We start from the raw sequence: 17,103 nt of genomic DNA on the forward strand, positions 1-17,103 counted from the left end.
TTTTTTTGAAGATTTAATTATTTTTAATAAAAAAAAGTATAGGAGGAAAATAAAATCGACACCATAAAGCTGTAGATCGGCCAACGGTGTTTATAACGTATATAAAATTGAGGCCTAACCAATGTATATTAACGCTATTTTGTTTTCAAAATATTTTTTAAGGAATATCAATTTTTTAACCAGACAATTTTAAAAAATAATTAGAGAAAATTACACTGCCACCCCTTGAACTTTGCCCTCAAATCAATGCCCTCCCCTGTGTTTTCAAAGATGACATGAACACCCCCTTTACCTTTGGAAAATGACAAACACACCCATGCTGTTAGTTTAAACAGTTAAGTGATGATGTAACTGTTAGTTTATATGGTAAAAGACTATTATACCCTCACCTCAAACATCCAACTTACACCCATAAGTACAATATCTATTTTACCCTTTAGACATCTTCAACACAACCCATCCTCGAATCATGAGTATTGCTGAAAGGAAGAAGAAGATTAGGGCTCCGGCAATGAGCAAAACAAGGGATTCTGATGCAAGGGGTGGCATTGGCGAGGGATTTACAACAGCTAAGGGATTCCGATTAAGAGTTGCAGGTCTCGGATTAGCAACAGAGGAAGGCACACAGGGCTGGAGAGCACAGGATTGATATGCAGATTAGGAGTTGCAGGTCCACGATTAGTAACAGGGGAAGAACTGGGCCAAACCCCGCCATCCCCAACAAACACAAACACTCCATGCCTACCAGACCCGACCTACTATCCAATCGAAAACACCCTAATAGAATGCAAAACTGCGACTCTGCAACTTCACAGGAGAGAGAGAGAGTTTTCTTCTTCACACAGTTCCCCCTTCAGGGTTCATTAACAACACAAAAACGCCCATTTAGAACTTCAGATTTAAATGAAGTGAATTTCATCAGTTTTATGTATAATAAACAATTTTCTTTTCTTTTTTATTTCATGAATTTGTAAACAAGAAGCAACTTCAGAATTAACAGAATGACATTCTCACTCAGATGGAATAGCCATGGATGCATTAATATCTGCCGCTCCTCCATGCATAGAGCAGCAACGACAAACTTCCACCCCCAACCGCGATTCGCTCATTCCCTCTGATTTTTCTACCTAATCTCTTCATGATCAGACCCACCTCACCATTCACTTTCACCCTCAACATTCCGCTGTTACATTCGTTCTTGCGCCCAAATACATGCTTGTGTTAGTATTAGAATGCGTGCTTCGTAGAAGGAAAGATTCAGGTAGCCCTAGTATTGCGTCACAACATGTCTTCTCTGAGATCATCGAAGAAAAAGAATTCAATGTGGGCATCGGAGGCGATGACAATCTGATGGAGACATCAAGGTGTACATACGCAAGAAGAAGAAAAAACAACCATCTTTGTGGCTGGAAGAATAGAAAGAAAAAGAAGAAAGAAGAAGAAAAAGGAGGAAGAAAGGAAGGCTCGATCCAGCCATTCCAATGCTGGATCGAGTCCCTCTCTCTTTCCAGATTTCAGTAGATCTTGTGGGCCCCATTAGTTATTAGTTTAGTAGTTTATTTGTAGAATATTATTTTCCTTGTTAGTCTTTTAATTAATTAGGAAACTGCTTTAGTTGTTAGTTTTTAGGAAGTCTTTATTTACTTTCCAATTTGCTCTTTTTATTTTTAGTAACTAAGTTAACATTTATGTAGTGGCCTAGGCCACGGTTCTAAGGAATGAAAAAAGATTATTGAAAACAAAGAACAGCCCTAAACCCCCCCCCCCACGATTTCCCTCCCTTCCTCAATCTAGTCTCTCTTTTTTTCTCTCTGTCTCGATCCTCTCTCCCTTTCTCGATTTTCTCTCTTGTCTTGCCTCCTATCTTCCATTCTTTTCTCTGCTGCTGCTGCTGCCGCTGCACTATTGCAGCCACTGTTTGCACAATTGAAGGTCATGCTCCTTGGATAGATCCCCACCTGGGTTGCCGCAGACCTCCTCTTCAATAACTGGGTTGCTGCTGGTCTATTCTACAATAACTGGGCTGCTGTTGATCTCCTCTTCGATACTGGACTGCTGCTGGTCTCTCCAACAACTAACCAAGAACTCTTGAACACTCAATGGATTTTCTTCATCAACAACAGCGTGGACAGCAAGCTTTTCATCCTTGGAGGACATCATCTTCTTCTTTTCTCCTTAGACCATGACAACAAGAAGGTAAGTAATCAAACTAAACCCCCCCGACCTCCATTAATCCCTGTCATATGTTGTAGCCCATTAGCATTGAAACCAGCCCTTGCCCCCTCGTTTATGCTTAATTTACCTACTGTTTTAAGTCTTTTTTCCTCACTGTTATATCTCTAAAACCCTTGCTGAGTTTCTATTTTAGTTGGCTGGTAGAGGACATTGATTGTTTGCATTTCTTATTTGGTGTCTAGATTGATTTGTACTGAACCTAACATTCGTATAACGTTTGTTCCCTTCCCTATGTCCCCACTTGAAGCTTTAGTAAGTTATTATGTGTTTTTCCGCTTAGATTGATATTGCTCCTGGTTACATGTTGATTTGTCTTTATTTATTGCATGTTGAATCTTGTTTTGTTGAGCATACCAAAACCCCAACCTAATCCCAAGACCCTCCCTTAAGTTTGTCTTACCTTAATTGAGTCACTTTTGTAGGGACCTTAGTCTTCTAGGAAATCCCCTATATCATCTTGGTATCAGAGCATGGTTTTGTCTAGGTTTAGGGTAACTACGTACTGCTGTCCCTTATTTACATGTCTTACCTTTTGAGATCTAGTCTCTGTCACCATCTGTCCGTAGTCGAGTCTAAGCTAAGAGAGCGATACCATAGATTAGAGGACGCCCTTTTCTTTCTTAAGTTGGCGGGACCAAATAGCATTGGACGCTATTCCCTCCAAAAGCACATAATTGAGAGGGAGATTTTTTACCTCAATATTGAAAGGGCTAACTACTTGTCTCAATTGGAGATTCTGAGTTGACCTTGAGTCTTTGGTGGCAACCGTACCTTAGCTGCCCATTTCTTTATGTCCACTCGTAGTGATAGAGCATACCAGGATATGTCTGACCCCCCTAGCACCTCCACCCAATCTGAGCAACTGGCTGAATTCATGAAAGCCATTCCAGCCCTATAGGAAACACAAGCTGCCCATCTCCAAGCCCTTACTGATAAGTTGGCTGCCCTCGAGACAAGTGCCCAAAACCCTGATGGATGGCAAGGCCGTTACACAATTGGCACTGAACCTAGGGACAGAGGCCTTAACCCTGAGGAAGTAAACACGAATAACTAGACTGATGGTTATGACCAGATAGGGGATAACTTCCAAGGCCTAGGGCGTGTTAGGGATCGGGGTAGGGGTTGAGGCCTACCGCCAAGACGCCAAGCCCAATATGGAGATGATGAGGGTTATGAGCATCCTGATAGGGGCTTTGATGTCAGACGGATGATTAAGGTAGATGCCCCTACCTATGATGGTTAGATTGATGCTAGGATCCTTCTGGATTGGATCAAGCAGATGGATAGGTACTTCGATTTCTATGATATGCGAGAGGAAGTCCGCTACCAATTTGCTAAGTTCAAACTTATTGGAGCTGCCCAAGACTTCTGGACAGACCTAGAGTACCAGGAGGACAACGTAGGACTTGAGCCAATCACCACCTGGGTACAAATGCAAGAGCGGCTCAAGAGGGAATTTTTTCTTATCACTTATAGGCTTCAATTGTTAAATGAAATGAATACCCTGAAGCAAGGAAAGTTGACTGTGACCGAATACATGAGCAAGTTCAATGAATTGAAAATTAGAAGCCGTATTCGGGAGGACGTTGAGCAGACACTATCCAAATTCCTTATCGGGCTCAACTCCGAAATTCAGTCTTGTATGGCACCCCACCTGGTGCGAGACGTTCCACAAGCGTTCAGGATAGCCCTTGAGGTAGAATCCTCCATGAGAAATTATTCTAGAGGAAAAGCTTCCAAGTTGGGGAGTCCCAATTTAGAAAACCACCCCAAGGCTCAATTGGATTCCCAAAACCCCTCGCTGCACAACGTCAATTTGACAACAAGGGTAAAGGAATTTTGGGAGAAGCACCCAAGAGTAGTGGGCAACAACAGTGCTTCAAGTGTCGCGGGTTTGGTCACTTCTCCAGAGAGTGTCCCAATAGAAATCTTTATGTGGGAGAGCAGACCCCTGAAGAAGGTGACCAAGAGGGTTTTCAAGACCATGAGTATGAGGTCCATAGACCAGATGAGACCATATCTGATGAGGACACCGAGGAGGCCGGTGACCTCAAGCTCGGCATCGTGCGATGCATGGTCTCACAACCTAGGAGTAACGATGATTGGGGACGAACTAATATTTTCATCACTTACACATGTCATCAGGGTAAGAACTGTCGCGTCGCCATAGACAGCTAGAGTTGCATGAATGTGGTCGCCAAGAGTGTTGTTGTTCGAATGGGCCTCAAACCTGAACCCCACCCCAATTCTTACAAGGTTACCTGGGTTGATCAGTCCACCATTCCCCGTCAATCTGAGGTGTTTAGTTCCCCTACACTTTGCAGGATATGAGGATCGAGTGTCGTGTGATGTCCTAGAGATGGATGTTGCCCACATCATCCTAGGGAGACCCTGGTTATATGACCGGGATATCACCAATTACGGGAAGTCTAACACCTATGTCTTTGAGTTCAAAGGGAAGAAGATCAAACTGACCCCCAGTGCCCCTAGGGAAGTTAGGGTTCCAAAACACAAGGGAAGTACATCCAAACACACCCCCACCAAAATACTCAACATTTTAAATCAACAACAATTTGAAGGAGAGTGTCACGAGTCAGGGGTGATTTATGCTCTAGTTGTTGTACAGAGTAATACCGATAGGTCACGCTTATTCACTGAGGCTCCTAGAGAAGTGCGACTCTTGTTGAGGAAATTCGAGAGGTTATTCCCTGAGGAACTACCTGATGAGTTACCGCCTATGCGTGACATCCAACACGCTATTGACTTAGTTCCAGGATCCTCTCTTCCGAACTTACCCCATTACCGAATGAATCCCAAATAACACGCCGAACTCAAACGGCAAGTGGATGAATTGTTGCAGAAGGGATTCACTAGGGAGAGCCTTAGCCTGTGTGCTGTACCTACCTTGCTCATGCCAAAGAAAGATGGCACCTGACGTATGTGTGTTGATAGTAGGGCCATCAATAAGATCACCATCAAGTATAGGTTCCCTATCCCTAGGCTTGATGATATGCTGGATATGATGGCCAACTCTTCGATCTTTTCAAAGATTGATCTCAAGAGCGGGTACCACCAGATTAGGGTTAGGCCCGGAGATGAGTGGAAGACAGCCTTCGAGACGAAGGATGGCCTCTTTGAGTGGTCAGTCATGCCTTTTGGCTTGTCAAATACACCTAGCACCTTCATGAGGATAATGAATCAAGTGCTTCAACCATTCATTGGCAAGTTCCTAGTAGTTTACTTTGATGACATCCTCATCTATAGTAAGACCCCGTCTTTGCACTTGGATCACTTACAGAAGGTTTTTCATGTGCTCTTACAAGAGAAACTCTATATCAACCTCAAGAAGTGCACATTCATGAGTGATCAAGTCATCTTCCTAGGATTTGTTGTGTCAACTCAGGGAGTATCTGCTGGCCCTGAGAAAGTGAGAGCAATTGTAAAGTGGCCTGAGCCAACTAATGTCCATGAGGTAAGAAGCTTTCATGGCTTAGCCACTTTCTACAGGAGGTTCATCTCCCGGTTTAGTTTCATTATGTCTCCAATCACTGATTGCATGAAAAAGGAGTTTCAATGGACTAAGAGTGCTACGAAGGCCTTTAATGTGATTAAAAAGCTTATGACTGAAGCTCCAGTCCTGCGCCTCCTAGATTTCTCTAAGGTCTTCGAAGTGAATTGCGATGCATCTGGTATTGGGATAGATGGTGTCCTAGGACAAGAGGGCCACCCTGTTGCCTATTTTAGTGAGAAGCTTAATGAAGCTAGGCAACATTATTCCACATACGACAAGGAATTCTATGCAGTTGTCCAATCACTACGCTATTGGCGACATTACCTTTTACCGTAAGAATTCGTGCTATTCTCTGACCACCAGGCTCTGAGATACCTGAGTGCCCAAAAGAAACTTAACTAGAGGCATGTCAAGTGGGTTGAGTTTCTCTAAGAGTACACTTTTGTACTCAAGCACAGACCTGGTGTCGAAAATACTGCTGCAGATGCACTGAGCCGGGTGAACATGTTCCTCAGTCGCACCAATGCTAGGAGTCGGGCTAGTGTGCTACTCCAGGCAATGAGTGTAGAGGTTGTAGGGTTCGAGCAAGTCCAGGACCAATACCCCACTTGTCCTGATTTTAGTGAGCCATTCACTTCCTTGAGTGAAGGCAACCCGGTCAACCGCTCGGACTACCTACTTAGGGAGGGCTTCCTTTTTAAAAGAAGCAAGTTGTGCATTCCTAGGACTTCACTCTAAGATTTCCTAATCTGGAAATTGCATGCTGGGGGAGTCGCTGGCCATTTCGGTCGAGATAAGACCATCACCCTCGTTGAGGACCAATTCTTTTGGCCAGGACTGAAGAGGGATGTTGCTAGAGTTGTGAGTCAGTGTAGGACATGCCAGGCCACCAAACAACAAAAGCAAAACACAGGATTGTACACTCCCCTACCCGTTCCCCATTCCTTCCCCTTGGCAGGACCTTAGCATGGACTTCGTGTTTGGTCTACCAAGAACTTCGAGAGGCCATGATTCTGTTTATGTGGTTGTGGACTACTTCTCGAAGATGGCCCATTTCATCTTATGCTCTAAGACCTCCGATGCATCCATAGTAGCTAGACTTTTCTTTAATAAGGTTGTCAAGTACCGTGGGTTGCCCCTCACCATAGTGTCAGATAGGGATGTTAAGTTCACCAGTCATTTTTGGAGGACCCTATAGCGGATGATGGGCACGAAGCTCCGTTTCTCCTCCGCTTTCCACCCTCAGACCGATGGCCAGACCGAGGTTGGCAATAGGAGCTTAGGGAATTTATTGCATTGCCTCATAGGAGAACACCTTACCAGTTGGGATCGAGTCCTTAGCTAGGCTGAGTTTGCATATAATAGTTCTAAGAATCGTACCACTGGTCTGTCCCTCTTTGAGATCTGTTTAGGATACCAGCCCCGGGCACCCATAGACCTTATCCCAGTCTTGTCTAGTTCTAGGACCTCCCAGTCAGCCGAATCTTTTGCTCAGCATATATATGATTTGCATGCAGGTATAAGAAGACAGATAACATCATAGTTTTTAAGGCGCTGATGCGGTCTAGAGATGGTAAGGCAGTGCTCCGCCTTAGGGGTTTTTTTTTTCTTTTTTTTAAACACATTTTAAAATTACTTGATGAAGATTCCAAATATAGATTTTTTATTGGTAGGTGTATGGTTTTGTCAACACTTGAGATGTATGAGATCACCTTTACTCCACCAAAAATAACCAAAACAAACAAAACAAAACAAAAACATAATTCACAAACAGGGTTTGGATTTTGTCAAGGGTTTTAAGAAAGGGCTTTGAGAAGGAATCAAGGAATAAGGAAGAACCACTGATCCAGGCGATCATTTTGCTCCGGCAGTGGTGAGCATTTTTTTTTTACAGGAGTAGAAATATAGTGGATGACCTTAGGGTTTAGGCTCATTTTTGGCATCATAGAGGTAAGTATAATAAATACTTTTATTTTTTATGTCTTTTTTTCTTTATATTTATAATTTTGTTTCATAATTATGTATTTATATTATATGTTAATATGTTATGATGATTGATGATTGATGATTGATGAAAATGAACTTAGTTTATTCACTTTATTAATTTGTTTTCTTGATGAATATCTTACATGGTATGAATATGAACATTTAATATTTATTTAACATATGAGTAATAGGATTCAATTAGGATTCGAGCCAAATAGATTGGATTTATAAAAAAAATTACACAGGAACGTTTTAGTCGATAAGGCGATGCTTTATGCCCTCCTTATCGCTAAGGCGCTCTGAAAGACCCTCAAACGCCTTCGTCGCCTTATCGCCTTAAAAACTATGGATATCATTGAGCAATGAGCGATACAAATAGAAGGCAGATGTGCACAGAAGGCTACAAGAGTTTCAAGAGGGCGATATGGTGTAAGAATCAAACTGCAACGCTTTGTTAGGGGAAAAACGAGCAAGCTACATGCTCGTAGCACAGGTCCGTTCAAGGTACTCAAGAGGATAGGTGCCAATGCGTATGTCCTTGATCTGCCAGCTAGCATGGAGATCAGTAATATTTTCAATGTTGAAGACCTAGTCCCTTACCATGGTACCTCTACCTTTACCCCTTTCTATCCTGATGACCTTGAGGACTTCCCCTTCACCATTGATGAGACTTCTGAGCCAAGCCAACCACTTCTCCCCACCTCATTACCACCTGTGGGGCTGTGCCTAAGGTCACGAGAAGAACTGAAGAAGTTGAGGAAATTCTTGATGAGAGGATTGTGTCCACACACGCTGGAGGTTCTAGAGAGTTCTCGGTCAAGTGGCGTGGACGTTCGGAAATTGACAACACCTTGATCACATTGCAAGAAATCCAACAACTCAACCTAGACCTGCTTGAATATTACATGAGCTCTAATTCACCGGAGGTGAATTCTTCCAAGCCGGGGAGAGTTGATGGAGACATCAAGGTGTACAGTTTATTAGTTGTTAGTTTTTAGGAAGTCTTTATTTACTTGCCAATTGGCTCTTTTTATATTTAATAACTAAGTTAATATTTATGTAGTGGCCTAGGCCACGGTTCTGAGGAATGAAAAAAGATTATTGAAAACAAAGAACAGCCCTAAAGCCCCCCCCACGATTTCCCTCCCTTCCTCAATCTCGCCTCTCTTTTTTTCTCTCTGTCTCGATCCTCTCTCCCTTTCTCGATTTTCTCTCGTCTTGCCTCCCTCTTTCTTCCATTCTTTTCTCTGCTGCTGCTGCTGCCGCTGCACTATTGCAGCCACTGTTTGCACAACTGAAGGTCATGCTCCTTGGATAGATCCCCACCTGGGTTGCCGTGGACCTCCTCTTCAATAACTGGGTTGCTGCTGGTCTATTCTACAATAACTGGGCTGCTGTTGATCTCATCTTCGATACTGGACTGCTGCTGGTCTCTCCAACAACTAACCAAGAACTCTTGAACACTCAATGGATTTTCTTCATCAACAACAGCGCGGACAGCAAGCTTTTCATCCTTGGAGGACATCATCTTCTTCTTTTCTCCTTAGATTAGGACAACAACAAGGTAAGTAATCAAACTAAATCCCCCTTACCTCCATTAATCCCTGTTATATGTTGCAGCCCATTAGCATTGAAACCAGCCATTTCCCCCTCATTTATGCCTAATTTACCTATTGTTTTAAGTCTTTTTTCCTCACTGTTATATCTCTAAAACCCTTGCTGAGTTTCTATTTTAGTTGGCTGCTAGAGGACATTGATCGTTTGCATGTCTTATTTGTTGTCTAGATTGATTTGTGCTGAACCTAACATTCGCATGATGTTTGTTCTATTCCCCATGTCCCCACTTGAAGCTTTAGTAAGTTATTATGTGTTTTTCCGCTTAGATTGATATTGCTCCTGGCTACATGTTGATTTGTCTTTATTTATTGCATGTTGAATCTTGTTTTGTTGAGCATACCTAAACTCCAACTTAATCCCAAGACCCCCCATTAAGTTTGTCTTACCTTAATTGAGTCACTTTTGTAGGGACCCTAGTCTTTCAGGAAATCCCCTACATCACAATGTATGAAGGATGACGTAGGCTTGGCCGAATTTCACTTGATAGTTGCAGATCGCCAGAGTCCTAATTTTCTTCTTCCTTTCAGCAATACTCACGATTTGAGGATGGGTTTTGTTGAAGATGTCTAAAGGGTAATATAGACATTGTACTTATGGGTGTAAGTTGGATGTTTGAGGTGAGGGTATATTAGTCTTTCACCATATAAACTAACAGTTACATCATCACTTACCTAGTTAAACTAACGGCATGTGTGTGTTTGTCATTTTCCAAAGGTGGAGGGGGTGTTCGTGTCATTTTTGAAAACACAGGGGTGGGCGTTGATTTGAGGGCAAAGTTCAAGGGGTGGCAATGTAATTTTTTCAAACAATTAAAAACAGAAAATTAAATACAACTCCTTGAAGTCATAGATCGGCCTGTAATGTCTAACATATGAAAAGATGAAGGCCAACCACTCAATATTTGCCTTTTTTTGTAATTTTGATTTTTGCTTTTTGTTTTTTTGTTTTTTGTCTTTTGTCTTTTGTTTTTTGTTTTTGTTTTGTTTTGTTTTGTTTTTTTTTTTTTTTTTTTTTTTTTGTTGTTTGCATAACTAGTTTTGGGGGAAAATGTGGAGATAGACCCATAATCAAGGTTTTAAGTATCCTTCGATACTTACCAATACCTATGTTATCTTTAAGGTACCGAGATACTTATTAATTTACAAAAAAAAAAAAAATGAAAAGGAGTATCGCACTGTATTGATGATACAACTTGATATGGGTCTATATGGCTCTATAGTAATAGACACACTCAATACTCGCATTATGGATAGATTGGTTCTTTTTATATTTTTTTTATTGCATGTATATTCGTTCCCATTATCTTGGTTGCACCTTTATCTGGGACCACTACCAATTCTGATTTTGAACTAGTTCGCAACTTGATATGGTATTAAATTATTAATATATGTAAAACACCTCATCATTTATACATAATCAATTGAAAACAATTTGCTTGTTGTACTTTGTTCTCCTTATATTCATGATATATTTCACATATTGCTTATTTATAGTGTTTTATGCATTAAAGCTGTATTTTGCATGCATCCTTTGTATTTCTATACGTTTCTTGACCATTTTTATGTGCATTTTTTAGCGTATCTTGCGTATCTCCAATACGGTACGATATGTCTCTTCAAATCACCCTTCCGATGCAATACCTGATTCTAATATTTAAATACTTGCCCACAATATTGTTTCATATGAATAATAATAATTACCCAGAGCTATAATATCCCTAGAGTAGCGCAAAGACAAAGAAAGCTACACCTGAATCTATGGTGTGTCATAATCTAACTTGTCCAATCCAACGTGGATTCTGCATCCACTTATAAGAGGCTAGACAAAATTGCATACATAAAATGTCTATAGCTCTTTATCACTATAATGGCCATTTCTAAGATGGTGTATTAGGCTCAAGTTGGATCATTTCACTTCTATGTGCCTTTTATGTCATTGCATGATAGGTCATGACATCTCTTAACCAACTTGTGCATTTCTGACTACATTTCTGACATTGGTAGAGTAATTCATCAGCACCTCATGTTCTGCGAAATACCAAACACTTTTTTGTGGCTAATCTGGGACTAGCATTAGAGCAGATGATTAATTCCAATTTTCTATTTTTGTGTTGGCTACTTTGGTGGATGCCAATAATTTTTTAAATTGAAGATGCAAAACAGGTTTGGAGCTTCAGTTGCATTTGTTGACTTTCAGGTACTGCTTTGTAACCTCTACTGAATTTTTTGGATTAGGAAATAACAGAGTATTGATACTTCTTTGGCATGTTTTTTCCAGATAGTCTCTTAAATGATGTGGACTGGATTACTTTTCATGCAGGATGTCGATTGTTCTACCGGTGCTCTAAATCATCTTCAAGGAACTCGTCTTTACTTGTCACCTGATGGCAAGGGCATCCACTTGGAATATCCTTCTAAACGGAGCTTGTGCTTCCTTATCAATTCTCATAATTTCTTTCTGGTTTGGTTTCATATGGGTGTGCAGTTGATCTTAACACCAAATTAGGCATGAGAAATCAAGAATGGGTCTGCGTAAGAAGCCGACAGTGATGTAACATAGAACTATAAAGGATGTGTTTCCATCTACTATTTCAAGTACACTGAAGAGAATGGACATCAGTGATTTATGTGGCAGCATTTGGAGAATAGCTGTTTCATGTGGAAATCAATGTATGCTTGTGCAGTTGGAGTGGCTCTGACTGCTCCCTATCATGTGGTGACTGATTTCATTTTCTTGATTTGGTGGGCAAATGTGTCACAGATCTGTGCATAGAAATTAAAAAGAGAAGAATATTTTTCCTGTTCTATTATTAGAATTCAGGTTTTGGAAACCGATATTGCTTGTGTTATTGTAGTAATTAAATTTATAGATCGTAATCTTTTTCCAATGTTGCTTGTGTTATTATAGTCTTTAAGTTTGGAGATGCTAACAAGTTTGCCCTCATTGCTTTTGTAATTGTAGTTATTGAGTCCTGATAAATTTAACTAAGCTTTGAATTCCTAATAATTTCTTGTGCTGAATTGTGTGGATCCAGTTATTCCAAGGAAATACAAGTCCAACTACTGAGTTGTATCATCTGAGTGAGCCATGCCAACCTACTCTCTGTAAGCAAAATATATTGTTATGATAAGTTGCTGTTGCATCTCCACGTTTCATCTGTGCAACAAGGTGTGTTTATGTTCCATTTTTAACTATTGTACAGAATAAAATGAGCTCAGTTTTTCAGTTCATCCTGATAGATTTGTTCTAAAACTACATGAAACTGATTCATTGTATGCATTCTCATGCTTCTTTCTGATTCATCCAAGGCTAAATACAAACTTCTCCTTAGGGTTTCTATTTGAGACTCCAGGATCTGTTCTTCAAGCTAGTCTTGCTGTCTTCTTCATTCCCCCTTTCAACTTTGTGTAATAATTATTTTGGATAGAAGAATGGGATATAACCAACAAAGGAACTGAGAACCATGTCCTTCAATTTTCCATCATCTTAATATCTCCTTAGTGGTTCTGTTGGAAACTAATTCATGGTACTTTCACCAAGGCAACTATGATTTTGGAGTCTGGCATAGGGAACACCCCCCCCCCCCCCACCCCCAAAAAAAAAAAAAAAAAAAAAAAAAAAAAATTACAGAACATTTGTGATAAAATGATATCAGGTTCCTTGGCTGTGCGTATATGGTACTGTAAAGTGTAAGATTGCAATATAGTTAAACTTCAGAGTACAGTGTAGAGTGGACTAGTGAATGTTGTATCTTGTGATTGCATTAATTCTTTAAAAGTAACCAAGTATTGAAAATAGAGAACTACAAGTCTACAATAAACATCTAAAATATATACAAGGAGTTGAAAATTGAAACATAAACCAATAAATAAGGAGAATAAAAATCTGCCAGAAAACCCTCGAACAACTTGACTTTGTCTGTCTGGGAAATTAATAACCTGAAGCCAGTCATGGAATCAACTGTGTAGCAGCTCTTAGCCTAAAAGAAATATGGGACTTCTTCTTCCCTCAAGACCATTGTTGGATTTGGACAACATTTAACCCAACAGGGTTGAACCAAATATTATCAATACTCCAATTCCAAGCGAGCGAATTGTGCAAACAACTCAGCTCTGCTACACTAGCAGAATCTGAAGTATATAGTTCATGATTCAGACCAAATTGGATTTGATTATGTGGTCCATGACCTTATGAAATCATCATGTCCCAGCTTTAACTCATTACTGTGCTTGATCTGCTTGAGCTATCCAAAACTATTTCGAATAGTTCAGCTTCTGATTCCCCATCAGGATATAGTGTCATGTTATCACTATTGTTGCTGTTGATGGTCTTGGAGTTATTTCGATTAAGCCATAGAGGGTCAATCCTTCCCATGGAGAAGAACTCTCGACTGTCTTCATAGCCCAGATCATCTGCAGAACCATTTGGAAAAGTGCCAATGAAACATGGGTTTGGAGTTCTCTGCGCATTCGCCGGCAAATACTTGAAGTCACTCTGTCCAAAATTTACCAAAACCGTAACATCTACATTCGCAGCTACAGTTGGGTAAAGTGGGCTTCCGAATTCCTCCGATCTGCAATGGATTTCATGTACCAATTCTGAATCCACAGTGAAGAACACCTTCTTCTGAGATGGATCAAAACCGCAACCGACCACCTTGTCTCTGCTTTCCAATTCTGCCTTTTCAGCTTCAAAGACCAGCTTAATTCCTAGTTTCAGGGCAAATTGTAGAGTTTTTTAAGTTGGTCTGCGTAATTGAAGTGTTCACACTCTTACAGATTTTATTGAAAAAAGTGTAATCAGAGCATCAGATTGTGAATTGTGATGGATAATAAAGATAAATGAGATGAAGCATAACTTACCATCAAGGTAAACAGAACCATTGGAGTTGAACCCAATGGATCCAGGATAGCTGCCGGGAAGTTTCCGTGGGGGATACCCACCTCCACTGAACCCCACCGACCACATCACCGGCTCATCCTGCCTTTTTCCTTCCTTACTCCGAAGCTTCAATTCTTGGAATCTGGCACTGCTATTGATTCCCGCAACATGGATTAATGAATCCGATTGAACACTAGCATCACCATTCGGTGGAATGAGTTTCTTCAGCTCGCCATCACAAGAGCTTCTCTTAACGCTATGGACAGAATCAACTTCCTCTTCTGAAAGAGAAGACAAGATTGTGATTTCCAGATAAGCTTCGCGAGGGAAGGAGCTATTACTACTCCCCAAGGAAGGTCCTGGCAAGGGCAAAGCAGATTTGATAACGTATGAAGCACCCAAAGGAGGGGTACCCATATCGATCTTCTTCATTCCCGGATTGAACCTGATCTTCTGGATGTAATCTACCGAACCTGGACTCACCTCCCAGCTTATTAACGCCTCTGTTTCTCGTACCTGATCACCAGCAGCGCATAAACCCAACAAATTCGATCGAGTCGAAGGAGATGAAGTATGGGCCGTGAAGGCAAATCTAGACCATCCATACTCTACAGCTTCTGAAACAAGCCTAGGGTGATCAGCCCAACTGAAGAAACTCTTCGGAAGAACCCCATGTCTGAGCACACAGAAATTTGGCTTTCCCTTGCTGTCTGGATGATGAAAAACAGGGAGGCTCTTACGGTCCTTGGAGTCATTTGCAAGGTGAAGCGTCGCAATCCCTGATTGGAAAGTCTTCCCCCTCGTCTTCGTTGTGTCTGTAATCCGAGTAAGTCTTCTGGAATAGCAAAATCTCCAGATGAACACGATCAAGAGGATTATAGCAACGACGGCAGACGGTGCTGCCACTGTAACTTTCGCCCATCCTTGCATCACCCCTACCCTTTTGAGTGCACAATCAATTGTATCTCTTTCTGTTTTCTATCTCTATGAGACAACCCTTTTCGTCAATTTTCGTGTAAGGATGAAAAGCCTATTGGATTTGAAGAAGGTTGGAATAGTATTCATTGTTTTCAGATATGATGCAGGGGAAGACCCGTAGAATAAAAGACTCGTTCAAGAAAGGTAGAAGCAGAGGCAGGGGAAGAAGGCAACTCGTCAACAGTAAAGTTTGAATAATAAGAAGTTAAGAACAAAGGAAAAGAGCACAGTGAAGCCCAAAATAAAGGAAGTGATACAAAAAGTGGATTTTTTTAGAGAGAATAATATGAAATTAACGGTTTACTCAATGTTATCACTTTAATAATCAAATCTAACAAACACCCTTTCCAACCATTAATAAAGGCTTTAGAGCTTGTTTTGCTTTCCTTTCATTTTTCTTCTTTTCCTATTGGTTTCAAAGGAGAGAGAAAGAGAGAGAGAGAAGGTGAGCGGTGGCTTGTGTGAAAGAGTTAGCTTATGCTTACGTCCTCTAAAGACCTTCTAGAAATACTAATTTTGAAAATAGAACGGGAAGAAAACACAGTCGTCCGATGGAGATGAGGGGGGGTGCACCGTAAATCTTCATTTGTAATCCAATAGTTGTATTTATGCACGGCTATGTATAAAACCTTTTGCCATAAATAACGAAATTATTGAAGAAAAAGAGAGGATAGGGATACTTGAATTAGTGAGATATGGGCAACAGGTGGAAATACTGCGTAGTTGAAGAAAATTATAGAAACTTTAATGTATTGTTGAGCGTGGCTAGAGTTCGTCATGTCAGATTAACAGTCACTCTCTCCATGATTTGTTTAATAATCAAAATCTTTCATTTGTTCCATTAATTCTTAGTTTTATTTGAGGGAGAGATGTACACGACTACACCTGGTATATTGGCATCTCCTAACTTAAGCCAATGGACACACGGAAGGGAGTATTGCTTCACCGTTCGTATGTAGAGGGCCCACATATCATGTCATGAAAGAGAGAGTAAGAGAAAAAAAATATACTTACAACAACAACAATAATTCAGTCTTTTTCCAATTAAATGGGGTCGGGTTAATCAGCTATATGGATCTTTACCCTCCAAACAACTCTCTGTTTGAGGTGTCATACTAGAGTCAAGACCTAGTCTTTGCGTTCCTTGTAAAATCATCTAGGGGAATTTTAGGTGATGCCCTTATTATCTCTTTTAGCTCTTTCCATTTGAATGTGATTACTCATCTTTATTGTGGCATCCCATGATCTCCATTGAACATGGTCATACCACCTTAAACAATATTATCAGACCTTGTACTGAATTGGGGCAACTACCAAATTAGTTCTAACCCGATCATTCTTTACTCTCTCTCTCTCTCTCTCTCTTGGTTTTGTCACACATCTATCTCAACATTTTCATTTTTGCTACACTCAGTTTATCTATATTACGCTTTTTGACCATCCAACATTCCACTTCATACATTATAGCCGTTCTTATGAAAATCTTGTTGAATTTCCCTTTAAGCTTTAGAGGAATACATTGATCATACAACACTTCAGATGCGCCTCTCCACTTCATTCACCCTAGTTTAATTCTGTGAGAGACATAATTTTTTATATCACCATCTTTGTTTATGGTTGACCCCATTTATCTAAAATAGTTGATTTGTTGTATTTCTTGTGGAGAAAATATCTACTTAAAGGTGTAAAAATCAAATTGAAATAATTTATCGAAATCAAATCGAGCCATTTACACAGGAATCTTGAAACCGTTCAATAAATGGTTTAATTTTGGTTTAAAAAGTTAAGATCGTATAATAAATGGTTCGATTTTGATTTCAATCATTTAAATAAATTTAAAACAATTAAGTTTTGATTTATATATTTAATAAAGGATCGAGTTTCATATGAAAGTG

The 17,103-nt window shown here is 40.3% G+C and overlaps 2 protein-coding genes across 17 annotated transcripts in view; one reads left to right on the top strand and one right to left on the bottom strand.

The window, feature by feature from the left end:
• Window positions 1-11,756, top strand: part of LOC122070561 — a 21,225-nt gene extending 9,469 nt beyond the window's left edge. For 7 of the 16 annotated variants that reach the window (XR_006137825.1, XR_006137831.1, XR_006137833.1 and 4 more), the window contains 2 exons: window positions 11,512-11,545; window positions 11,669-11,755. The gene's annotated coding sequence lies outside the window, so the exon portion shown is untranslated. Of the gene's footprint in view, window positions 1-9,757; window positions 11,546-11,668 lie in introns of all 16 variants that reach the window. The other 9 variants (XR_006137826.1, XR_006137835.1, XR_006137836.1 and 6 more) reach the window with 4 other exon arrangements.
• A 1,324-nt stretch (window positions 11,757-13,080) lies between these two features.
• LOC122070560 lies at window positions 13,081-16,184 on the bottom strand. The gene is made up of 2 exons (XM_042634742.1): window positions 14,212-16,184; window positions 13,081-14,058 (listed from the first exon to the last, which is right to left on the bottom strand). Exons 1-2 carry the CDS (start codon window positions 15,158-15,160, stop codon window positions 13,562-13,564), a joined length of 1,446 nt encoding a protein of 481 aa, XP_042490676.1. The 5' UTR covers window positions 15,161-16,184; the 3' UTR covers window positions 13,081-13,561.
• Between the last annotated feature and the right edge of the window lie 919 nt (window positions 16,185-17,103).

The sequence above is a fragment of the Macadamia integrifolia genome, unplaced genomic scaffold (assembly GCF_013358625.1).
Source record: "Macadamia integrifolia cultivar HAES 741 unplaced genomic scaffold, SCU_Mint_v3 scaffold945, whole genome shotgun sequence".
Classification (NCBI taxonomy): domain Eukaryota; kingdom Viridiplantae; phylum Streptophyta; class Magnoliopsida; order Proteales; family Proteaceae; genus Macadamia; species Macadamia integrifolia.